Raw genomic sequence first — 27,302 nt, 5'->3', positions numbered from 1 at the left:
CATAATAATAAACAATAAAAAAATGATGAAATTAATTAGATTAAATTTGAATGACATGTGAGGCAATAGACGGCTATCTGTGAAACTGGCGTCGCGGGTTCGATTCCCGCCAGTTGCAAGAAAAAAATCCAAAAAATATTTTTTCTCTATTGGTCTGGGTGTTGTGGTGTATTTTTCATTACCTTTTTCCTCAAAAAAAGCTCAGTCAAGAGATATGAAACCTCAGTTAAAAGGTAAGGTATATTTCCTAAGAGGAGGCAATTCAAGGAAACTATATAGTGTATAAAATGTAAGATAATATCTCCAAAATATTACGTGAAAACATTCTTTAAAAAAAATCAACACTCTGGAATTTCACACTACCTTCGACTCAATGAAATTGTTTGGTTAAATATTGCATTTTAATAATAAAAATGATCTAACATACATAACTGACATTTTTAAAAAGGATAACATTCGTTCTCAAAATAAAATTAATCAACAGTATTGAACATTTTGAAATCTCAGCTCAGCAAATTTGCATTCATGACACTATAGTATAGCGCAATAATGACAAAAATAAATGTTTTAATAACAACAGATTTAAGTAAAGAATTTAATGAAACTAAATCAGACAAGTTCATTCTAAAGAATATTATTGTCTACCCGCAAAAATGTCGATTGTTTCGAAATATAAAGTATACCTTCGAATATTTAAATTCCTAAAATTTTTTTACAAATTATATTAATTACCAACAATAATGATTTGACTTGTACAAAATATGCAATTACTGTAACTAGAAAATATTTCCTAGCATTTCTCAATTAAGATGAATACTACATAATTTTGTATGTATTTAAATTACAAAACAAAAATACAAAACAGCATTTTTTCAAGATGAAAGACAATAGCGTTCGACGTCTACTTAGACCTTGAAGAAGCACGTGGTTCCAGATAGATTTAGTAATGTTCCTTGTGATGATTTGCCACATGAAGATTTCATCGAGCATGCTTTCTATTGGTTACCGAGTAAAATATCTGAGGTATCTCGTCCCATTATCATGTAAATTGGAGTAAATATATCTTAAAACTCTTCGAATCTACCATACATATCGGTAACAATTTCACCGTACAAATCAACAATATTCAGTAGCATGCGCTCACAAGAATTAAATGGTGCTTTATGACTTCATACATATAATTAATGATGAAATAATTGAGGTTAAGGAATGTGAAAATTTCACATAGTGTGGGTTTTTTTTAACGTCTTGCTAAGAGACGTCCATTTTAATGAGGAATTACATCTTTGTTCTTTTTGTCCTCGCGTCAATCAAATCCTGCCCGCTATGTTTGTTTGTCACGGTTTTATGTGCTTGAAAGTTCTTCACACAATGTTGCCACCCTCAAAAATTTCAACTCGCGTGCCGGCAATGTGTAAAATGTTCACAACTGTTGAAATTAAAGTACCTACACGTCGGAATCGACTCGTTATAATATATAAAAATAGAATTGAAATGATAAAATAATATGCCAAATAAGACTGAATACTAAATTAAATATTACAAAAATACATAATAAAAATAACATAAAAATATCAAGATATATAAAAAGCAAACAAAAGTAAAAGTATGGAAGGAAAGCAGATTGGTCAATTTTTGCTAATTGATAATCTTGACAACCTCGTCCCTGTCGATGTGCATAATTTAAAATATACAATTTAACATACATACATTTATATTCTAAATGGATGTGTTTCGTAGTTGGCCGGTTTCTGCATGGCCAGGCTCAATTTTCGGATCTTTCCATCTTCAGATATTACGATATAATATTTTTGACCCCGGAACAAATGGCCAATAAGTTCCGAGAAGCCATCATAGTATCGGCCATCGTAAATGTTTTACGGATTGCTTTCATATCAGGGAGGAATGTCTGAGGTGCTTATTGCTTTTACGAAAAATCGTCAAATTTTTACTTTACTTTAATTACGCCATAATTTTAAATTACGGCTACAAAATATCGCAAAAAGGCGTACTTGCTTTTATATTTTGTGTTATTTAAAAAAAATGCGTTACATATCATCTCAGAATGAATAAGAAAATAATACCTTTGATTCTACCGTATTATGTGATCGCAAAAACAGTGCTTTAAATTGTAAATAAAATCTGTATCACTAATATTGGCTATACCTTCAATCGTGATGTCCACCAGTGTATAATACGCGACTGAGTCAAAATATTCATTTACCTGGATCTTGCACTACAAGGCATGGTCTGTGGTATCTGCTATACCTTACTTGTAGCGAGTACAACAGGCTACCTGAGTTTTATCGAATTTAAAAAAAAATTCAATATGAATTTTAAAATTTACCACTTAAGGAGGTACGTGGAAGGCGAAATTTTATCTTAAGTGCTTGTTTCACCTCAGATGCATGATTCTTATCCTTTAAATTCTTCTTGTAGATTTGACGATCTGTTCTACTTAGACTACTCAGTCTCCCGTGATGAGGCCCAACTATCCTCCCATCGCTTAAGGGGTCTTCCAGGTGGGCGCCATTTGGAAGACAATTTTTTGGCTGCTACCAGTCTATTGCTGCTCATTCCATACGTGTGGTCTCTCCTGAATCTTCTACGGTATCTGCTCCATTGCACCATGTCTTCGATTTTGCTCGTTTTCCGTAAATGTGAAGTCATTTCTGACCGGTCGCGCAGAGTATTTCCAGTAATCGATCTGACGATTCTCATCTCCAATGCTCACGAAATTTCTACGAAAAATGTCTAGATGGGTATCAAACAAGTCTTTTATATATTCTTATTTTGCTGTCAATATACATGTTTTTATTATTCCTTATTATCTTTTTTCGACATCCTGACACTTCAGAAGCTTTGTTGACTTGATCTTGGACTTCTTTGTACAAATCATTATGGCTGGATATATCAATTTCTAAATATCTGATGCTTGCTTGTTCTATTGATTCATTGTCAGTATCAGTTGACACAAATATATATATGTATATATTCTTACTGTATTTCAATGTAAATTTTTATATTGTGTTTTAATTTCATTGCATCATTTAATTTACTTCCCAAATTGTTTTAGTTTTATTAATATATTATGACTTATTAATTTATCATTACAATATCTTTATGTAACCATTTTTCTGTCCCAAAATGAGTTTGTTGTAAATCCTCGGAGTTAAAAAAAAAGTATAATTTAATCGAAATATATTTTCTTTTAGAAGGTTTATTATTGTTAGTTATTGAAAAAAAAATCTATGAACATTTTTCATAAATTTTTGAATTTACTACTTTCGGTAGTTATTATTTTAAAATGCATGTTTTATTGAGATTTGCTATTTTTACAGGGCAAATTGCTGTGCAGCCAGAAATACAACCTGAATTCCTGGCTCCCCTGGATAACCTCACGGTGACACAAGGGAGGGATGTCCACTTTACCTGCAGTGTTAACCACCTTTCAGAGTACAAGGTTAGTTAATTTTTTGAACTAGCCTCTTTAATCATCGATCATCATCAACCCCCATTTTCCCACCCAGTGTCTAGGGCACGGCATTACAAAATAAAATTTAACTCAGTTTGATGGTCTATTACATAAAGGTAAAGTAATCAGATCCACACTTCACTTGCTAGTCCAAAAACAATGAAACCCTCAACATCTTTAACGAAACACGAATTCAAAAAAATTTCTTAATATTTGTATGACACGGCCATTTTTAAAATTGAAATCTCAAGCATGTCTTTGGTCGAACAAAATGGCTGATGGATATTGCTATGTTTGCTTCCAAGCACTATTTTCAAACCTTTAGAAGTATGATTTAAAACTACATTTGCAAGTCAACCCAAGATTTGTATAAAAATAAGGTTGACAAACTACAAAATGACATCATAACCATAACAATTTTTTTTTGGAGGGAGCTATCTTTGCATCCAATGCTCTCAATTGTTTCCGCAACTTTCATGATTATATAAAAAGATTTTCATAAGAATCATTATTTCTCGTTTACTTACATTCTCATATTTTTAATCTTTCAACGCCCGATGTAGCATATTGTCCACATCAACTAAAATATTTAATTTAAATTGAGAAAAAAAACGTTTTTTTTTCATAATTTTACCAATATTTGCATATAAAACATATATGAAAATATGTTTTTAGTTAGAATTAGAAAAAAAATTACATTGTTGAATAAACAAACTGGTACGCAAAGAAGTATTAAAATTTAAAAACTGTTTTCGGGTGTTGCCTAGTAGGCAAAATAATTCAGTCAGATAAAGCTCATCCATTTCAATAACGGTTTCAGCTCTTTTACTTTAAGAAAGTCAACCGATGAAAGGGTTGAGGAAATGTGGATGTTTAAACATAAGCAAAATAGTAAATGTTACACAGTGTGTAATGTAGACATTTAAACCAATCGCTATTCTTCCTCCGGAAAAAATAATTTTAACCTTAAGAAATAAAAAAAAGAAAATATAATATTATTTCAACCAAAATCAAAAAATTGTATTAAATGCATTTTATTCTAATTTCCTTGCTGTATTAATTGATTTCCGTAATTTAATATACTTTAAAAAATATTTTTGTAATTTTTTAAAATCAAATTAATTACCGACAAGCCATATTAATTAGCTTGGTGAGTCCTGTAAAAAAAAAATAAAATAATGTTTTTAAAAAATAATAAAAATGTAATATTGTATGTAAATAAATAATAATGTTTAAACATTAAAAAAAATATTTAATTGTTAAAACTAATTCCCTCTCTTAGACAAGCATATTGCTTCATTAGAGAAGTAGAAACTTTAGAGGTAAAAGTAAAACATGCATTTTTTTTTCATTTTTAAAAAAAAAAATATTTACAATTTTAAAAAACCCGGTAGGGTTACATTAGAAATTTAATATTGTATGGTCATTTTATGTCTCGTCTAGTCTAGTTAGTTCAGTCATCATGTGCTTTTTCAAGTAGTTTTCAAGTAGTAAGGTAGGTCGTTGTAGTGTTTAGTCCATTATGTAGTATTTGTATATAAAAATGTATAAAAAATAGAAAAGTTAAAAAAAAAAATATGTAAAAAAGCTGTCAATGACAGGTTATAAGCTCTGTTGATACCTATACTTACATCCATATCCCTTTCTCAAAAATACTTTTTCCCTCTGCTGCAGCAATTTAAGGATAAAAAGACGTTTTAAAAATGATTTAATTCACAATTCGTAATTTGCAGTCAATAACTAACCACAGTATTAAGCTGGGACATTTTCAGCTAGTAATACCCTTTCCACCCCAAAATTTTCCGACAGGAAATTTCAAAACATTTCGACACCGGGAAATCGAAAACGGCTGGTACTTACTCGGGAATTTCCTAAATAGGTGCTGACTTGTCAAAATTCTCGTAGGTAAATATAAGAAGTCGTCAAATGCTCGGAGAAATAACCGCATACCGAGTAACTCGCGAAATAAATTATTCATACGAAGCGGAGTTATTCTCGTTGGTTTTTGAGTTTGATTCAAAAGTTTGGCTAAAAATCGGGGAAAGGAAATTAATACAACGAAATATTTAAGCGGTTTCGATAACTTGAAGAAAGTTTTTTTGAAAAGATGTAGAGACTTTTAAAGTAAATCAACTTTTTTCCTCCTGCCTGAGAAAAAGCCGAGGAACAAGATTTTATTTTTATACAATTAATGTTACATTTCATACACTCGCGTATAATTTAACTGTTTTATCTTTATGAAGCAAAATACGCAGCAGCGATGTGAGGATAATTACCGCGCTTCTTCTCCGGGTAAAATCACTAAAACGTTTTTTCCAACGCTGGCTGATGCAGCAAACTTCCGTCGTCATCACCAAAATACTTTCGAAACGACCCAAATTTTTACCGGACACGGAGCTATGAGAAGTAACCTATATAGGTTTAAATGAAAGAATAATGAATATTCTCCTTGCGATGTTTTTTCTTCACAGAGTATCGAATATCTGTTATTTCAGTGCCCGTTTTTCAGTTTACAACGCCATAGTCTTGAAGCAGAATGCAGGAAAGATGGAATATCCTTAACAGATGTCCAAACTGTAGTTAAAAGTAGTTGCCACGCACTATTGTTCTAACCATGGTGATTGGACTCATAGAGGTAATAAACCAAAATCAGTGATCCAACATCCCATTTTCAAGACAAACGAAAACGATTTTTTTTTTCAGAGTACCTTAGCCTTGTACATGACACGTAAGGCTACTAAATACAGGGGTCCAAATATATATAACAATAAAAAACTGCTTTATCTAATAGCAACTAAAACACTCTTTGAACAACATAAACAATTAAGTATTACTCTATTCTTTCATCTAGAATCCTTAAAATTTATTTATAAATTAGCCACAGCTGTTATTATAGACATGAACACAAAAAGAGAATATTAGAACAATATCAAATACAAAATTTTAAAACGAGACAAGGATAGCCGAGATAAACAAACTAAGAATTAATAATAATTATAAATTAATACAACCTTCGGTCAAAGAGGATTGGCCTACTACTCGGTTAAAGTGTACAATCTACTTACATTATCCATAAGGACAATTAGTAAGTACTCACAATATAAAGTTGCTATTAAGAAATGGATAGTGGAGGTGGGTTGCGCACGGATCAATGAGTGGATCAAGCCAAATAGGTAAAATGTGTGTACTGTTTATGAAATTTGGTCTATAAACGAGTAAATTGGTATATATTTTTTTATCAATATTCCTACAGAGATGAGGTAGAATTTTTTTCAAATTCAGGATTATCGATATTCGAGCGTTTACAGGGCTTATGACCTGTCATTGGCTGGGTTGAGTGGCCACTTTACGTTTTTTACAACATTCCCCATTCCGCTTATTAGCGAATATCGACACAGGTACCATTTTGATTCTTGTATATATCTTATTAAATGAGAAACCATTCACTAGCGATTCAAAATTCTAAATTCTACCTCATTCAAAATTCTACCTCATCTCTGTAGGAATATTGATAAAAAAATATATACCTACTCCCCCTCGGGAGAAATCCAGATTTGTGTATGTACAAAAATACACATACCAATAAAATAATGTTGAGTAAATTGGTTATGTTTTTTATGATTATTTTATTTTATATTGTGTATTATGTTTATGGTAATTAGGTTAATCAGATCAATTTCCTTTTTGTTTAATTATTATTATGTCAACTTTGTTAAACAATTTATTTAAGGCATGTTTCACATTTTGTAAAATATTTCTCTCGGCACGGGAACATTATTCTGTAAAAAAAAGAATACAAACAATGTAAAAGTAAAAATAAATAAATAATAATACAATAAACTACCAGAAAAAACTAAATAATATAAACTTTTACAAAATATATTTAAAATGTTATCACTAATAATAGAGTATAACAACAGAGATGAAGAACATTTAGGAGAAGGTAATATAGAAGTCTAGGCATCTACATAATAAATCAACCTGGTCCACCTGCTCCATGAAGAAGTATAGAAAATAAAAAAAATAAAAAATTTTAGGCGCTGCCTAGTACGTAGGTGAAATAATTTAATTAGATGAATCTCACCCGCAAAAATAAAGGTTTCAGCTCTATAACTTCACAAACATCAACAAATGAAAGAATTGAAGGAATATTTATGTTAAAATATGGGCAAAATGGTGAATGTTACACAGTGTGTAAAGTGGCCACTTAAACCAGCCAATGACAGGTCATAAGCCCTGTAGATGCCTAGACTTCTATATTACCTTCTCTAAAATGTTAATTATCTCTGTTGTAATATGTTAATATAAACAGCTCCCGAGGGAGTTGAATCCAGTCCTTGTCTACAAAAATTTGGACAAAATATTGTTAATAGAGTATGAATATAAAAAATATATATTTTGGGAAATGAATATAATCCGCAAGGGTTTATAAATAAATTTCAAATAAAAAATAAAACACCTGTTCATGTTTTGATAAATCAATTTTACCTTACTCTGATAACTATAACGAGGAAAAATATGCGAGGAATTTGATGCCGAAAATACCGTTTTTTATTTTTTTGTTTTTAGTTTGTTTGAAAAACACTTCTACATATCTGTATATCGTAGTAATTGAGTTATACCATCAAATACTATTTATTTTTAACCTTAAGAGCTTAATTTTGCGAGTAAGGGCTGTGTTTTACAATTAATGTACAGTTATATTGATTTTTAATTCATGCAATATTTTTTATAAACGTCAAAAGAGGACATTAAAAACATTCAAATTCTTTAGAATACGGCAATAAAGATAAAACACAAAATAAACGAATAAAAAAATAAAGAAAAAATGATTAAAGAAATTGTAATTTTCATAGTAAAGCAACAAAATAAATATACATAATTTATTTATTTATTTATTACGGTATCGAGGCAATCTTTAAGGTATAAGTTGATTATTGACAAGTCAGTGGAACAGGTCATTACATGAACATAATTAAAGGTACTCGTTTATAAACTTGTTACACACTGACAAATGTTTCATTTTATAGTGTTTCAAAAACTATTTTTTTGAAATCACAAAATCCTGTATTAAAAATATTTAATTAGGGAATTCTGCATCCATTTATATTCGCACCGTAAACCGTTTTACCGTCCTTTTGCTGTTCATTCACTCAACATGTTCAAACCAACGCATTGTCTTTTTTCAAATTCTGTCTGTAATGCTTGTCTCTGCCACTGAATAAATCAAAAAGAAATAAATAGGATTTCTTAGTGCGTTGGAATAAGTAAAATTAGAATATTTAAACTATACGTGTTATTTTTAAATGGACAAGTAAGAACAACGTTTAAATTTGAGACATACACATAATATTTTTATGGCAAAGGCGGAACCATAATATGAAATTTATTACAAAGCCGACATGATTTTTAAAATATCGCACGTGTACTTAAATCCTGCTAGTATATTTTAGTTTTCAGGAGTCTTTGTGTGCATTCGTGCCCTCGAAACGTCTCTAAGACCAAAAAACAATCTCATTTCGTTTCATTCCCTAGACTTTAGACGGAAGTAATGGAAGATGGAAAATTTGACACGGAATATCCGGTTCTGGAAATTCAGTCTTGGGAAATTGCACAAACCAGACCATGAAAACTTCACAGAATGTTTGTTTCATATAGGTTATTTGATTGCGCATTTAAAAAAATTATTACTCACTTACAAAAATGTTTATTTATGATTCAAATAAGTAAAAATTCTTGGTGAAAGTTAATTATTACTTATTAAAATGAAAGTGATACTTTTATCCACAAATTTTGGATAACCAGCCATCGGTTTTACGTCTTTCGCGACTTCCTAAAGACGGATTTCTAGATCATAAAATTGGCTGTATTTTTCCTTGATTGTTTTTGTCTAAATTAAAGGAGCATTAGGAAAAAAAACTCTAATATTATGTTAGGTTTAAGCTTAAAGTTATAAATAATATAAATTATATGTAAAACACATTATTATAAAACTCATTATATGTAAAAAACATTATTATAAAACACATTATATATGTAAAACACATTATATGTTAAAATAAATATACGTCAAATACATAACATATGTGAAAAACATCATATGTAAAACACATTATATGTAAAACACATTATATGTTAATTTTTAAATTTTTTTTTAATTTATTATTAACATACAATATTACATTTTTCTTTTTATGTTTATTTCTTTAGCATATGAGATATTTTCATATTTTTTTCTGTATGCTTAATAAAACATTTCTTCCTTTAAGTTACGACTCCAATTTATCGGATTTTTGATATTTAAAAATTTATATTAGTAGGTATTCAACTGTAAAACTTACGGTATTTTAATTTTACTTTTCATTAAGGAAATAAAAAAAACGTATCTTTGGATTGGTAACATTGAAATACGCGCATTTATTAATTGATTTGTTTACATGAAAACATTCAAATTTTAAATGAGTTTAAGAAATGTTATTGGCGGGTTTATGTGGCTGCTTTACACACTGTGTACATTCCCCATTCTGTCCATGTTCATGCCATGTAAATATCTAGACTTTCATATTCTCTACTAAAAAAAATTATCCTACGCTTTTGTAACAAATTTAGATCTAAATAACTCCCTAGGGAGAAAATCCTCTGGAAGAATTTGGACATATTCAAAACATTGTTGAATTAACTAACTGGTATGAGAAGAAGTATAAATGTTAGAAAATAGCTTTCAGGCGTTGCCAGAAAGGTGAATTGGTTCAGCCGGATGGATTTTACCCACATAAAAAAGGTTTAAGCTGCTTTACTTTACAAAAGTCAACGAGTGGAAGAGTTGAGGAAATGTGGATGTTGAAACATGGGAAGAATGGTAAATGTTACACAGTGTGTAAAGTGCCCATTTAAACCAGCTAATGACAGGTCATAAGTTCTGTAAGGGCTTCGACTTTAATATTTCTCTCTCAAAAGTGTTTTCGTTCTCTATTGCAACAAATTTCAATGATTTTTATTTATTTAATTATTTAAAAAAGTAAGCCCGCCCTTCAACACCGGAAATCAATGAAATTTATCCGGATAACACAAAGTTCTGAAAACCAGCATACAAATAATTTGCTTTTTACAGTACCTACCATATTTTTAGAAAGGTTTATACAACCCTGGTGATCCAGCCGACTTCCTGAATGTGGCTCCCGAATCGATCAAATATTTGACTGGCCTTGATCTTATCTCATTTTTGTGTTTTTAGTTTCCTCCCGTACACTCAATAAATAATTTGAAAACGTTTTATATATAAAATAAAATGCAAAATGAACGTTAATAAAATTAAACAGTAAAACTTTTCGCCTTTTTTCCAACCCACTGATCGATTATTTACTAAGTTTTTGCAACTTTAATGGGGTTTTGAAAAGCTCAAATGCGATCCATAGAAATATCAATGCTTGGTAAAAGCTTAAGAGACATAACAAGAAATTAAGAAATTAGGAACAGAACCAGAATAACGGATATTATGGATCGCGTAGCAGGACGGAATTGGCAATGGGCATGACATGTTGCGAGACAAGATCCCACAAGATGGACCCCTAAAATTTTAAGATGGAGACCTTGAAAGAATAGGTGAGGCGTCGGTAGACCTAAAAAAAGATGGTCCGAGGACATAGCTGCTGTAGGAGGTAAAACAACTGACCGAGAAAAATGGAAGAATATGGAAGAGGCCGTTATCCAGCAGTGAAAAGCAGAAGGCTGATGAAGAAGACAAAGAAGATTAGTACGTACAGAAAAAAATGACAAAACTGCAATATAAAATAAATTCAAAATTTTCGATTGAAGTTATTTATTGATAATTGTTAATGGAATTCCATTGTAATGATATAATAACTTATATTTAAATATAAGTGATGTATATTTTTCTAATGTTTGAATTTACCGATCGTTTAATTGAATCATGTAACAAAGTTTTAAGTCACTGACGTTAACAAGAGATTGAAGAAATCCTATGTAAATAAATAAAAAAATACAAACTAAAAATCGATAGTCAGATGGCAGAAGGGACCATCTGTAATTTTTTTAAATGTTTAAATGTTAAAGGACAGATGAAATACTACTCAATTTCAAGACTTTCATCCACAAACTAAAACATTTTACTATTGGTTTTCAATAATAAATTACCATTCTAATTTATGCTGTTCTTTTTTTGTTTTTTCTATGTCTATTTACTGAAATATTAATTAAAACTTTTGAAAACTAAAAAACAGAACAAAATACAGATGGTCCCTTCTGCCATCTGACTACTGAAATGACCGGAAGCGTAGATACGCGTCAATTAAAGTGCTAATGCAGTGTCCCATGTATCACTATGTGCGGATAGAAATGACAATGTTTACAATTTATTCAAAAGGTAAAAATTACGTTGAAATATCTCGTCATTAGATCGAATAATTCAACGTCAGATTACAAAGGAATAAGATACAACCGCTTTAATTAAAGACATCTACCTCTTACGTAGAGAACAATTTTGCTTACACTTCAATTACACTTTAAACAACACGATATTCCCTATTAAATTTATGAAATAAATGTCTTTTTCAAAGCAGAGAGATTTCAAATACATCTATGGAAACGCATTGCAACGATGAAAAATGGGTTTTCGACAAGGCAGGTTTACTTTTCAGACTCGATATCTGCCACCCTCTAACTCCCCTCATCCCCACATGCAAGAAATAGTATAGGGACTACGGTTCTCCGAAGTAACATTGTTTTTTGTACATTCCGGAAAATTGAATAACAATCATTTTTAAATTGTATTGTTTTCTTCATTATTAGGTTGCAAAAACAAAATTCGTTAATTGCAAAGCGTGACTAAGGCTGATGAAAGTCCCAATAGATTGGCATAAATGATACATAATGCATTTAATTAATTTAACTTAACAATTAACAAAGAAGGTTTTTAATTGAACAATAAGAGTATGGTTAGCTAATAAACCCGTCTAAAACACAAATTATGTTTACAGGTAGTCAAAGATTGCTTAGTAAGCTAGACATACCTTCACTTTATCTTCTTACTGTCAATGGTACCAATATTCAATACAGGAAATCCGTAAAAAATCTAGGAGTACATATGGATGAACATCTCTGCTGGCGAGCTCATACTAATGAATTAAGCCGCAAAATATTTTTCAGTCTACACTCACTTAGAAGGTTGCAAAAATTCTTACCCATTAGTACTAAATGCATTCTTGTACAAGCATAACTACTACCCATTCTAGATTACGCTGATGTTTCCATGACTGATTTAAGCTGTGAGCAACTCGATAAACTTGAACGACTTCAGAATACATGCATAAGGTACATTTTTGGTCTTAGGAAATATGACCACATTTCTGATTATCGCAGGCAACTGAAATGGCTCAAAATTAGACAGCGGAGAGACTATCACTCCCTCTCACTTCTGTTCAATGTACTTCATAGTCCTAACGCTCCTATATACCTGCGTGAATAATTTCAACGCTTATCAGTTCATGGTTTACCTCTTTGTTCCCATTCTCAAGGCACTCTCTTAATACCCATACACAATTCCTCTTTATTCTCTAACTCATATAGTGTCCATGCGACTCGACTGTGGAATCATCTCCCATCCACCATCAAAAATGTTACTACATTATCTCTGTTTAAATCACGTCTGAAGAAACATATCCTTTCTCTTCCTTAATCTCTCCTCCGTTGCTTTTTCCTCTTTTTTCCTTTTTCCCATTGAGTAATAGTTTTGATTTAAGGTAATTTATAAACAAATACGTTTATTTTTATTTTTATACATTTTTAACTTTTTTTTTCTTTTTTTTTCTATTGAATATGTTCTGTAACTTAAATTATAAAAATAAAATTTTTATTTTATGGGTTGGTTGGAAGAAATTGCCATTTGGCAATAAGCCCGCCAATGTACAAATAACATTATGTACAGAAGTTAAATAAAAAATAAGTGTAGTAGGGGTGAGCCGATTTTTTTCTAACTTTCGAAATGAAAGGGGTCTAAAAATTGCCTTTTGGATTACTCGGAATGCAAAAAATATCCAAAAAAATATTTGATACTACTTTTGGCCTTTTGGTTTTTGAAAAAGTAAATTTTTGTGCTAAACCGGCTGTCATTTCATATTAAGTAACAAAATTAATCCGATAAAATTGTGTAATGTGCATTGAATTTTATTTAATAAGCATAAAAGGGGGTGAGTTGCACTTCGTTTTGTAATAAATGGGTAATATTTTGATGAGCCATTGTTTTCGTCAATATTAGCCAGGCGCTCAACGGAATCAGTTTCGAGGAGTGTAAACTTTTTGCGTTTTGTTAGTTTTAAAACATGTTCGGATTTGTAATATGATTAAGCTATATCTTTACCAACAAAAAAAATATTGATCAACATAGATAATTACCCACTCAAATGTATAGTCATGGCATAATTAAGGCAGACATGGTCTTAGGCAGACATGATCTCAAGTCGAGAGTGATGCATTTATACCAGATAATATGAGATATGATCAAAATACTTTGCATTTGATTTTTCGTTGTAGTGTTCTACACATTAACCGATATAAATAGCTTGATGTTAATATATTCGTTGAGATAAATTTCATGGCACTTATTTTTTGCTTAAAATAAATGGGCCTTTAACGATGGGTCTCCACTGTATAATATAAAGCTCTGTGATACATAGGGATGCGATGAATTACTGTTTTACAATGTTCCTAGGATAATAAAATATTAAGATTGCACAAGACGCTATGGAAACATAATTTTGCTTTGACTTCATATTACGGAATTTAAATTTAACAAACTTAAAATTTATTGCAAAAGAGAGAGAAATGTTGAGCGTCGTCAAGGTGCAGGAAAGAGACGAATGTCTTGGCTGCATAATCTTTGAGACTGGACTGGCATTATGACTATAAAAAAGATTTTTGGGGTGGCACAGGATAGAAAAACCTCCACCAAAGTGATTGCGAACGCTGAGGATACCTGACAGGGAACTTGAAAATGAAAAGACATAAAAAAATCTGAATTTCACCTACTGTGAAACGCTTAAAATAATTTGAAAGAAAATATGAAAATCTGGTCATTCCTCAGAGTAATAATGCGCCAAACAATAGAGGAGCCCAAACGTGGGAAAACCATTCTATGACAAAATAGGTACGAAGGTTTTTCACGGTCACTGTTATCAATTTGTTTCTTTTTTTTGGGTGATACCGTGTGTGTTGGATTTGTTCCGACGTTTCGGCTACCAGGAGCCATTTTCAGGGTAAACTGATTGTTTTGTAGAAAAAAAGTATATGTTTAAGTACTAGTAATTTGTACCGTGTCGCAGTCGGCAGTAGGCACGTTTCTATTCATTTTTGTAGTCATTCTATGACTATTGGGTATTGAGTTAGCTACAGCTTGCAGCAAAAAAATGGGCCGCACTCAGGTCAAAAATTGCCAAATGGATATAAATTTGCATTGTAAATACTTTGTTTGTACCTCTGTATTTATTATTGCAGGGTTCTTCCAATTTATTTTTGTATACTTCGCCTTTATTTATTTTATAAAACTGAAAATACATGTGTGTGTTTATTATTTTATTTATTTATTCATTTTATCCACAATATACTTTCTTATATGTTACATTTATTGATACATAAATCCCAACACCATGGAACCAAAGTCCTAAGTTTCTTAAGCTTTTTACCATCGCCAATTCAAAGAATTTTTAGTTGAAATGGAGATAAATTTTTCAAATTTTATCCTGTTCGATAAGGATTGTTGGCTTTAAAAAGACGTTTTAAAACGAAAATACATATATTTGGCTCGATGAAATCTTAATCGTATTACTGCTGATCTTTGGCTCTTCCGACAAATGAGTTCATCGACCACTGGAATAACGCTTTATATGCCAATCCACGGAGTATGAAATATGATGGTGAAAAATATACTTTGAGTAAATACATCAAACCAAATATAAATGAAATAATTCAATTAGATGAATCTCACCCGCGTAAATAAAGGTTTCAGCTCTTTAACTTCACAAACATCAACAGATGAAAGAATTGAAGGAGTATAGATGTTCAAATAAAGGCAGAATGGTGAATGTTACACAGACAGGTCATAAGCCCTGTAGATGCCGAGACTTCTATATTACCTTTTCTCAATGTTCTTCATCTCTGTTGTAATATGTTAATATAAACAGCTCCCTAGGGAGTTGAATCCAGTCCTTGTCTACAAAAATTTGGAAAAACTCAAAATATTGTTGACAAATTGACTTAACTGAAAAAAGCAATATGTCACTAGATAGATAAGATAGACTTGAAGTGAAATTGCATTTGCTTCGTTCAGTGAAATGTGATAGAGCGTAGACTTAAATGAATTGATGGCCGTCACTCGTTCTGAAGCTTTTGTTTGTTTCTTTGCTTTATATTTGTTTACATTTTGTTCAGTATTAAATCCCTAATTTTATTTTTATTGTCACGAATTCGTGTGACAAGGTTTTTTAAAACGAAAACTAAAGAGAAATATATATATCTTGTAGATCTCTTAGATTTTATTGTTTCATGATAATACTGAGATTTTTTTTTGTATTTCGGGTTGCAAGGATAATTGATGTTTATTGCAGGAGGCAAAACTAGCAGTTCACCATGGAGTAGTATTGCCCACTCTTATGTATTGGAGCGAAGTATGGAATTGGAAAAATAATGATGAAAGTAGGTTAAATGCTGTCGAAATCGATCCCTCAGGTGATAAAACTATGTATGATAGGCGCACAAATGTCGAGATCCGTGAACTATGTAAGGCTGGGACTTGCATTATTGACAGAATCAAGAAAGAGGTCTGCGTTGATTTTGACATGTAGAGCAAATAGACAGCGAAAGAACGGTTAAAAGGGTCTAGGATGCAAATGTTGATGGATGAAGAAAACGAAGAAGAGTAAAAAAGACATGGCACGATCAGGTCCTTCAAATACTTGAATATGGATAGGTCAAGAGTAGGAATAATCGGCGTACGTGCATGAGAAGATGTAAGAATGTAGAGGAAGCGAGGTCTGTATGCAAAGACAGAGTGATATGGCGTTCTATTCTCTCTGCCTACCCTTACGGGGAAACGGCGTGTTGGTTTGTTTGTTTTTTTGTTTAAGGATAATTCGTTAGATTTTATTGTTTCATGATAATTTCTTATTACTTAACTACAACAATTGTGATTACTTATGGTTAATTATAATCGTTAGAGATAGAGATAATATATCATTTAAATTTAATGAAATATTTTGTGGTCAAACATTTTATTAAATGCTACTTAATAATTGTTACCAAAGAGTAGTTTCATTAAACTATTAAGTAAAATTTAATATTGAAAAAAAATTAAATTTTACATGGGTAAATTCTATTTCTATTATTTGCTCAGTAAAATGTTCAAACGAGGTTTTCCCCAAGCACCAATTTTTCGCATACCCAAAACCTGTACGACTTTTGCTCTGAGACATCTCTCCTTTATTGCCGCGAAATTGTTTAATATTTTGGAAGAGCGTATTAAGCTCTCAAGGAGAAAAAATATTTTTAAGAGAGGAGTTAAGTAAGGACTGGATTTTCCTTAGTGGGAGAAATTTGAGTGGGAAACTCCTTGATGAATAAATTTTAATGTTTACCACATTGATGTGTCATATATTCGTTTTTTAAGATTATTATTATTGTTGTATTTCTGATCCTATATAATATTTGTGATGATATACTCATGTGTCTGTGTCAACGAATTGCTCGTCCCAACTCAACACAAGACCTCTAGTCCCATGGTGTTGGGACTTATGTTTCAAATAATGTGTAATAAACTGCCTTTGAGTAAATAAATAAATTAAACAAATAAAATATTAAAACAATTCAGATTAATTCTTCTTCTGTCGAAGTATCTTTCCTAACTTAAAAAATATGTATGCGATGACCTCCGTGGTGGAATAGCTAAGATACCTTCACACAGATATTTACCCACACATAGAAGGTTTGAAGTTCGATTCCTGGAAATAACTAAAAAACTAAATGATGTTTTTCTCAAGCCAGGGTGTTCTGTGCGGTAACTCACCACTTTACTTGAACCTATTGGCTTGTCGTGGTGCAAAAAAGTTCAATAAAAAGTATTTAAAATATAAATAAATACAAATATACATAAATAAATATATAGAAACGGATGTTTATCATTTCTTTGTTTTCGATTGTTCAATAAATTATATTTATTTTAGGTTGCCTGGATTAAATCAGACTCTAAAGCCATTTTGGCCATCCACACCCACATGGTGGCCATAAACCCTCGCCTCTCCGTCACCTACAATGGTCACAATACGTGGAAGCTTCACATAGCTAACGTGCAGGCCAATGATTCTGGTTCTTACATGTGCCAGATCAACACTGATCCAATGAGAAGCCAGGTATGCTATTGAAATTAAAAATTGTACTGTTTTGTAAATTATTTGTTATTTTTATGACGTGTTTTCAATTTGTTTTTCATTTGTTGATTGAATTAAAAAAAACGATGAGAGAGTTTTAAAAGAAGCATAAAAAAGGTACAAAGTAAATACATAAATAGTAGTGGAAATCGGTAAATCATAAGAAGAAAATAAGTCAATTCTTTTTACCAGCTTAAAATTTATGAATGATTTTTTTTTTAAATACGTTATTAATAACAAAATGACTTATCCTTACAAACATAGCAATATCCGTAGTGTAATGGCCAATCCGTTTTACTCCACATGGAAGGTTTCGGGTTCAGTTTCCCGGGAGAACACATTTTTTTCTTTCTCAAACCTGGGTATTCTGTGCTGTAATTCGTCACTATACTTAGCGTCTGACACCAGGCAAAAACATTTTTTTAAAAAAGCACAAAAAGGTGCCATACAAAACATTTGTTTGAAATGAATTGAAGGCCTAGCTCTAAAAACATCAAATGTCCAAAATTTTCAAAACGATATTATTGGATTTTATTATTCTCTGTCAATGAGTCTATACAATCGTCCATTCTAAAAAAAATAATAAGTGCCTAAAATTCACTGTTTAATATACGCTGTATTTGTCAAAACAGTTATTATTAACAACATTAATTTGTATGAAGAACAGAAAATATACTTAAATAAGTAATTCTATTACTATGTAGCGCCAGTATCACTCATTCGGCTTTACTTATAAACCTGGCACAAAGTTACGCGTAAGAATATTGGTAAAATAAATATAGGAAAACCATATTTTTACCAGAAGGATCGTATTACCATCCGTATTCTATCACTATACCTTGGCGTAACTTTATGCCTAGTTTGTAAGTAACGCCCATTGTTCGACAGTTCAAAAGATGTTCTGAATGATATTATTTGTATAGGTATTTAGCAGTGTTTGCTGAATACCTTTACAAACTCATGGAAGGTTTAACTACTAAAGAAGTTTCTGAAAAACCGCCTGTTTTAATTTCAAACATTCGTGCTAAGTTGTTTTTAGTTTGAGGTAAAAACTGTGAGGGTTTAAACGTTGTCTAAAATAATCAAACGACCCAGTAACATTTATTTTTTTATTTAAATATACTGTGGCGGGCAATACCAATAGCCGTGAAGTTGGTAGGTCCAAATCTTGCTTTGGCCCGCCACGCGTAGTCCGCTGCAACGTCAGCCTGGACGAGACTACTAAACACCGCACAAAAGAACTCGACACATTTCATCTTGACAGTTCGTGTTTCCTGGCCACCAGCTCTTCACCAGTGCTCGCTATTGTAAATTCCTTCTCTACGAAATAATTAGACGTGACTCGTGTATAACTACTCAATAAATAACGATATTTTGAGTTTGTTCAAATTTTTGTAGACAAGGACTGGATTCAACTTCCTGTGGAGCTGTTTATATTAACATATTACAACAGAGATGAAGAACATTTAAGAGAAGGTAATATAAAAGTCCATGAAGAAGTATAGAAATTGAAAAAATAACAATTTCAGGCGTTGCCTAGTATGTAGGTAAAATAGTTCAATTATATCAATCTCAACCGCATAAATAAAGGTTTCAGCTCTTTAACGTCACAAACATCAAGAAATAAAAGAAATGAAGGAATTTAGATGTTCAAATATGGTCAGAATGGTGAATGTTGCACAGTGTGTAAAGTGGCCACTTAAACCAGCCATTGACTGGTCATAAGCCCTGTAGATGCCTTGACTTCTATATTACCTTCTCTTAAATGTTCTTCATCTCTGTTGTAATATGTCAACTTAATAAATAACTTCAATTGTTATCCATCTTCCTCATTTAACCTCAAATCAGCTCAGTATTTACAAAACATACAGTTTTTACAAAATTTAATATTTTTATACAGTGAACTTAAAGTATGCAAATAATTTTATTTTATTAAAAGACATAAAAATAACAGTGAACCCCATAGTATTGAAATTAAACATTCTCCCTAGAAAAACTGTTATTTTAAGACATTATTTGAGGCTTTTAAAACGAGATCTTTAAATTACTCTATGCGTACCAAATTGCAGTTCCTTGGAATGCGGTCTATTTTATTATTAAATGAATAATAACTATTTGGAAGATGAGAACTGAATTTGTATGGTCAATTCAATGCTTTTCAGGCATTGTACACTAATAACAGCGGGAATTAGAATTTAGTGGACTGTATGGAAATTGTTATTCACTGTTAAAGTTCTTCCGATTGTTTCTTATGTAGAGCACTTCACTATGGCTATAGCACGAATACCGGTATCGTGTAGATGATGATGAACTGTATAATTTAACCTGTTTATACAACACTAACTTAACTTTGTACGAAATATGCTGACGCAGTATATTGTGATAAAGATTTATCAGAAAGACAACTTTTCACATGTGATTTGCTCACAGGACGATAGAAGAACAAGAATTTTAAAAAGGAAGTGTTAGGAAAGGAACGGAATATTTACAGTATTTTATGAGTTGCAAGTATAGAAAATGTAGAATCAGTACTTAACATAATTATTGTCAGTTTCTGGTGCTGTGATTTGGCATTCGAACATTGATTGCACTCTATGGTATGATAATCATAACCAAAAGATTCGTTCTCATTTTTATATGGCTTTGTTTTTTTTGTTTTTAGAATGATTATGATTATACATTTTTATTTTCAAGATGGGTTTTCTGGAAGTAGTGATTCCTCCAGACATCCTCAATTCTGATGATGACAATGGAGGGGGTGGCGTGGCCCTAGAAGGCGGCGCTGTGAGACTGCGGTGTGAGGCTACTGGAGCCCCGCCCCCGACAGTTCTGTGGAAGCGAGAACAGGGAAGAAGCATCATCTTCAGGGCTGACCCCACCAGGGAAAAGAAAGGTAGGATGAATAAATATCCCAAATAATTGTTAGATATTTTTTTGTTAATTTATTTTTTCACCCCTATCTAAAGTGATGCATAAGAACTGCGTGGGTACACCAAATGCGGCGTATGACGATTAACTGTTACTTAAAGGTAAATTTATTTATCGAGGTTATGCCTAAAGCAGCCAGTCCACAATTTAAAAAAAATAGATATTGGTGTTATCGGATGCAGTGCGCTCAATTCTATGTTTTGATAAAAACAGCCAGGCCACTTTCATTAATAATGACATTCTAAAAATAGTGTTGATCACAAAAACGCATTTCTCAATTTGCATAAAACACCACCAGTAGAAGGAAAGGCTTACGGTTTATATGCTGATGGGAAGATTAATGCCCCTAGGGCCGGTTGCATCAAATTTGGTATAAATTTAGTTTAAAGTTAAATATTTAAACTTAGTTAAGGCTCAAAATCTGGTAACTTAAAAATTCCGTTGCATCAACATTATTTTAGTTAAGTTAAAGTTAAGAATGTTGCCACTGTAAAGGTTCAAGTTTCACCCTAAAATTTGTTGGGATTTTTACGCAAGCACGTACTTGTTTATTTACATGTAGCAATACACATGCCCCGCGACGCGTCTTTGGGCACAAACGTTTAAATTTCGTTCCAATTTTCAGTGTGTGCGAAAGGACGAAGCAACACTGCGCATTCGGAGAAGAAAAAAACAAAAGGGACATCGTCCTATTTGAACTAGATAAAAAATTAAAAGAGCAAAAGCTAAAACAAAATGAAGAACTTTTTACTATAGAAATAGAGCAAATAAAGGACATTTTTCGGGCAACTATGGCAGCCTTAAATGCCCAGAAAGAGTTAGCGGAGCTCAATCTAGCTCTATTTAAAAATAAATAAACAACATTTCAATACAGTGATGATTTAGATTTATTTTACACCACGCCGCTGATGATCAAGTCCCGTGTTTTGAAAAATAATTAACAATTAAAAATTGAAATAATTATTAGTTCGTCACTTTTTTGACATTCAAAATCTTGCGATAAAGTCAAACTCTTCCCACAAAAAAATGGTCCGTTCGTGGTTTGAACAGTTTTTGTTTTCGGTTTAGAATATACTCGATGATAAATTCGTCATCGGAAGACGAAAAATCAGATAAAATGGTCATTTTGTGCAACTTTTCACAGATCGATCAATAGATTTCAACACTCACGACGCTTTTTTGACAGATGGCAGATCGCATTTAACTTTAAACTTAACTTAAAACGGTCCCCTGGCGGCCGGTCAAATAAAAGTAACTTTTTTGTTAATATGTGGTAAACTTTTTTTGATGCAACGCATTTTGACATAAAAGTTACTTTTATTTGACTTTAGCCCTGACTTTAACTTAACTTTTGTCGATGCAACCGGCCCTTAGAAAGCTAGTTCTCTCAAATAAATAAAAAATCAAGTTAATTTGTTGCTATAGAGGTAAATTATTTTTGAGAAGGGAATATGGAAGCCTAGTCATTTACAGGGCTTATGACTGGTTGGTTGGTTTAAGTGGCCACTTTACACACCGTGTAACATTTACTATTCTATTTATGTTTAAATATCCACATTTTCTCAACTCTTCCATCTGTTGACTTTTGTAAAGTAAAAGAGCTGAAACCTTTATTATGCGGGTAAAATTCATCCGGCTGAACCAATTCACCTATAAGGCAACGCCTGAAAACAATTTTCTAATTTTTATACTTCGTCTTTTACCAGCTAGTTGATTTTACAATGTTTTGAGCATGTCCAAATGTTTGAAGACTGGCTAGATTTCCTCCCTAGGGAGTTATTCAGATCTTTTTTTGCTGTTGGGGGGAAAGCATTGTTACACAGTGTGTAAAGTGGCCACTAACACCAACCAACGACAGGTCGTAAGCCTTGTAAATGCCTAGACTTTTGAATTGAATTCTCAAAAACATTTTCCTTCTGTTGTTTTAAATTTAATGGAAATCTCATTTCAATCACAATGGAAGTATCTGCTGAATGTCATTGTGATGCTTCGTTATAATTTTTTGTGCAACTGTTGCATTCAAATACGAAAGAATAAAGCTACTAAGAGTCTTTATTCAATAATATAAACATTATTACAATATTAATACTTTATAAAGAAAACAAAGTATTAAATTATATTTTGTCCCATTAAACTATTCAATAATATTAACAAATAACAACAGGGATGGAGAATACCCTAAATAAGGGAATATGGAAGTCAAGGCATTTACAGGGCTTATGACCTGTCTTTGGCTGTTTTAAGTGGCCACTTTAAATGCCTTACTTCCATATTCCCTTATTTAGGGTATTCTCCATCCCTGTTGTAATTAGTTAATCTTAATGACCCCCGAGGGGGTGAAATCCAGTTTTTTGTCTACGAACATTTGGACAAACTCAAATATTGTATTCAATGATAGTTTGTCAGTAGGTGCTCAGACATTAGTTTTAATAAATAATCAAATAAAAATAGTACAGACATAATACTGCATACGTATAAAATAATAATAAAAAAAAATTGTTAAAAGAAATATATATATAAATAGTGTGTGCTCATAAATGTAATCAAAACAAAATAAAAAATAAAACATTTCAATTCATATCTACAGAAAAAAAAAAATAATAAGAAAATTAAAAATACCCACAAAAATTAAGATCTAAAAAATGTAAATAAAATAAGAAAGAAATAAAAGAAAAGGTTAACCGAAGAAAATAAAAAAAATGTTTTCAATGAGAGATAAAAAAAAATGTTTTCACATAAATAATAAATCAATATAGGAACGTTCTGTTTACTAACCACTAACGTAATAAAAACATAATTTAAGTTGTTGTCAACAGATTATTGAAATACGCTGGTTTTGATTGACAAATGAAGTTCCCTATGCACCGCTGGGTGCGGAGACTGTGATAATTTCGATAATCATAGAAATAGGGATGAACAAATTATAAGGGTATATATGGCCTTTTGAAAAAAAAAAACATTTTGTGCACCAATAAATAAACATAAGACAGTGGAAAAGTCGTGTTCTGAAACCAGTTTCCATTGTTGCTTTAACGTAGTGATTTAACACTAAACAAATAATTCATTTTACAAAAAAAATAACAAAGTACTATACGTGATTCGAATATTTTTTTGCACCAACCAGAGATCGGATTTCATCGTACTGAAATTATTTTTTTCAAAAAAATTAACTTTTTCATTCATGTTATCTCCACGCTGCTTTACAGAGCATGACTTCCAATATTTATTTTCATATTTTATGGTTTCATTTAGCTTGTAGTGGAACCAATATTTGCTTTCTAGCGAAAACCAATATGTTATATTTATTCGTATTCAATAAAATATGTTTGCAATACTTGACCCCCAATTACAACGGGACGGTAAGAGATTTAACGATTTATATCGAGTATCTCAAATTTTAGTATCTATCCCAAAATACGAGTATTTGACTATGAGAAATTTAAATCTACCGTTATTATAGACGAAAAAAATATAAAAAGCCTCTTACAAATTATAAAATAATAAAATAGACTACTCTAAGCTTTCATACATTTTTGCATTCCACATAGAAAACTAAACTTATATTTTAAATAAGCTGTGTTGTCAAACATTTGATTAATCAATTTAAATGTAAACTAATAAAATAGACTACTCTAAACTTTCATACATTTTTGCATTCTACATAGAAAACTAATCTTATATTTTAAATAAGCTGTGTTGTCAAACATTTGATTAATCAATTTAAATGTAAACACATAATTGTAAGCAATAATTATTTTAAGGCCTTAATTTTAAGACGGGTTATTTGTATTTGTATTTAAACTTTTAAGTATATTTTCATAACATTTAAAAAAAAGGGAATATGGAAGTCTAGGCATTTACAGGGCTTATGATCTGTCATTGGCTGGTTTAAGTGGCCACTTTACACACTGCGTAACATTCACCATTTTGCATATGTTTGAACATCCATATTTATTTTATTATTTAATTTGTTTATTTTAGTGTCCTTAAAGAGCGGAAACCTTTATTGCTGTGAATATATTAATCTGATCGAATTATCTAACGGACTAGGCTACGCCTGAAAATCATTTTGCAATTTTAAAACGTCTTCTTGGACCAGTTTGTTTTTTTACAATATTTTGAATTTGTCCAAATGTTTGTAGACAAAATACTAGAATTCACCCCGGAGGGAGTCTTTAAGATTAATATTAACATATTACAACCGAGACGAAGAACATTTAAGAAATGGCAATGTGGAAGTCTAGGCATCTACAGGGCTTATGAGCTGTAATTGGCACCGTGTAACATTCACCATTCTGCCCATATTCGAACATCTATATTCCTTCAATTCTTTCATCTGTTGATGTTTGTGAAGTTAAAGAGCTGAAACCTTTATTTATGCGGGTAAGATTCATCTAATTGAATTATTTTACCTAAATACTAGGCAACGCCTGAAAATTATTTTTTTTCAATTTCTATACTTCTTTATGAACCACGTGGATTTATCAACAATATTTTAAGTTTGTTTAAATTTTTGTAGACAAGGACTGGATTCAACTCCCTGGGGAGCTGTTAACAATAACATATTACAACAGAGATGAAGAACTTTAAGAAGGCAAAAAAGAAGTCTAAAGCCTTCTCTTAAATGTTCTTATCTGTGTTGTAATATGTAAATGTTAACAGTTTTCCAAAGAGTTGAATCCAGTCCTTTTCTATAAAAGTTTGGACAAACTCAAAATATTGTTAAAATTAATATTTTACAACAGAGATGGAGAACACATGAGGTTATATTTACATATAAGTAAATATGTCGGCCTCGTAGTGTTATAGTCAGTGCATTTGCCTACCACGTGAGAGGTTTCAGGTTTGATTCCCGACATGGTTAACACAATTTTTTTTAAAAGGGTGTTTTCACACCAGAATATTTCTAAGTCCCTGGACTGGTACCTGAAGCGTAAGACTGATCATCTTTCCTTCATAAAATAAAAATGATCAAGATACGCTTTGATTGGTGTACCAATTTAGTGCCATATGCGTTATTAGGTGTAGCAAGGGAATGATGATGAAATATTAGTTGTTTCGTCATTATGATCGTTTTACTCAGTTATTTCAACTATAAGATTATGTGTTCCAAAACGTTGTGATTTTAATAACGATCAATTCATGCAATTTTATTTTATCATTACATTTTTTTAAAAATAAAAACTTTATTTTTGTTCTTAACGCGGGTTAGTTTTTAATTTTTATGGATTAGCACTTTTCATCCCGCCCCAGGAACTGTTCACTTAATAGAGTTCCTCGAAAATGGCCATATTTTTTTCAAATTTAATGAGCAATTTTATTCTTTAAAAAAAAAACTATGCTGCAATAGTGTCCTAACAAAATGGTAAACTAAGAATTTCTATAAACGCACAGGCGCTCAAATTATTCATTCCAAACAACAAAAAAAACACTTTTCTCTCCACCCAACTTTAATATTAAACTTATCTATGTGACCCGACTAAATACGGATTTTATATGAATTTGAAATAAGTTGCATTTTTATTAAATAAAAAAAGATCGTCAAACAAGTCAATCGTAAGTCATTTAAATAATGTCCGTACAATCAAAACTCTTTATTGCTCAACTGTTCGCCCTCTTCTAAAATATATCTCCGTGGTCTGGTCTCCATTCTATGTCAATCGCATAAATCACATTGAATTAGTTCAACATCGCTTGTTTCGAAAAATAGCGTGGATGCTCGGACTAGAGAGAGATAATTATTCTTATGCTGAAATAGAGTCAATGTTAAATATTTCTAGTCTACAAAAACGTAGAACTAATATTGACTCCATATATATGTTCAGCATACTAAATGGTATAATCGATGTTCCATCATTACTGGGACAAGTAAAATTCAATATTCCGACTCGTAGATTGAGAAACAAAGAAGTACTGTTCATCGATCAGCATAGAACAAACGATGCCCTTAATTCTCCAATGACGCGTCTTTGTCGTATTGTTAACTCAAGACAAGATCTGGACTTTTTTGGTTTAAGTTTACAACGATTTAAACGAGCACTAAATAAATAGTCCAGATCTTGTCTCGATGTCCCTTATGTTTGTCAATGCTTCTTTTCGTTTTTTTTAAATGTTTTAAACTATTATTTTATGTAATATTTAAACCCTATAAATTGTATACATGGATATTGTCCGTTAATAAATAAATAAATAAATAAATTCAATTATGAAATATTCTTTTTCCTCTCTTAAAAAAGCTCTCAACATTTTTGTTAATATTTATATCGTCATGCAGCGAGCGATATCATATCGTTTCACTGCAATACGGGTCTAGGGAAGGCTGCCCGACGCGCAAGCGCTTTAGATGCAGACAACGCCGTGCATTGTTTTATGTTTTTAATTTTTTTGGCAATCGTTTTAGAATATTTAGGTCCGTATTACAATGGAAAGTTAACATTTATCCTCAATTTTATCTACGAAATTTTCCA

General features: G+C 31.4%; 1 protein-coding gene across 2 annotated transcripts in view; it reads left to right on the top strand.

Moving 5' to 3' along the window:
• Positions 1 to 27,302, top strand: part of LOC148276961 (lachesin-like) — a 186,088-nt gene that overhangs the window by 71,387 nt on the left and 87,399 nt on the right. For both annotated transcript variants that reach the window (XM_088233533.1, XM_088233534.1), the window contains exons 3-5: positions 3,342 to 3,463; positions 17,704 to 17,889; positions 20,602 to 20,800. In XM_088233533.1, coding sequence (XP_088089659.1) covers positions 3,342 to 3,463; positions 17,704 to 17,889; positions 20,602 to 20,800 — 507 coding nt within the window. The remainder of the gene's footprint in view (positions 1 to 3,341; positions 3,464 to 17,703; positions 17,890 to 20,601; positions 20,801 to 27,302) is intronic.

This window comes from Micrasema longulum, unplaced genomic scaffold (assembly GCF_059751315.1).
Source record: "Micrasema longulum isolate JH-2025_06_02 unplaced genomic scaffold, ASM5975131v1 h1tg001118l, whole genome shotgun sequence".
NCBI lineage: Eukaryota > Metazoa > Arthropoda > Insecta > Trichoptera > Brachycentridae > Micrasema > Micrasema longulum.
Note: the sequence above shows the minus strand (reverse complement) of the source record. Positions and strands in the feature narration are given on the sequence as shown.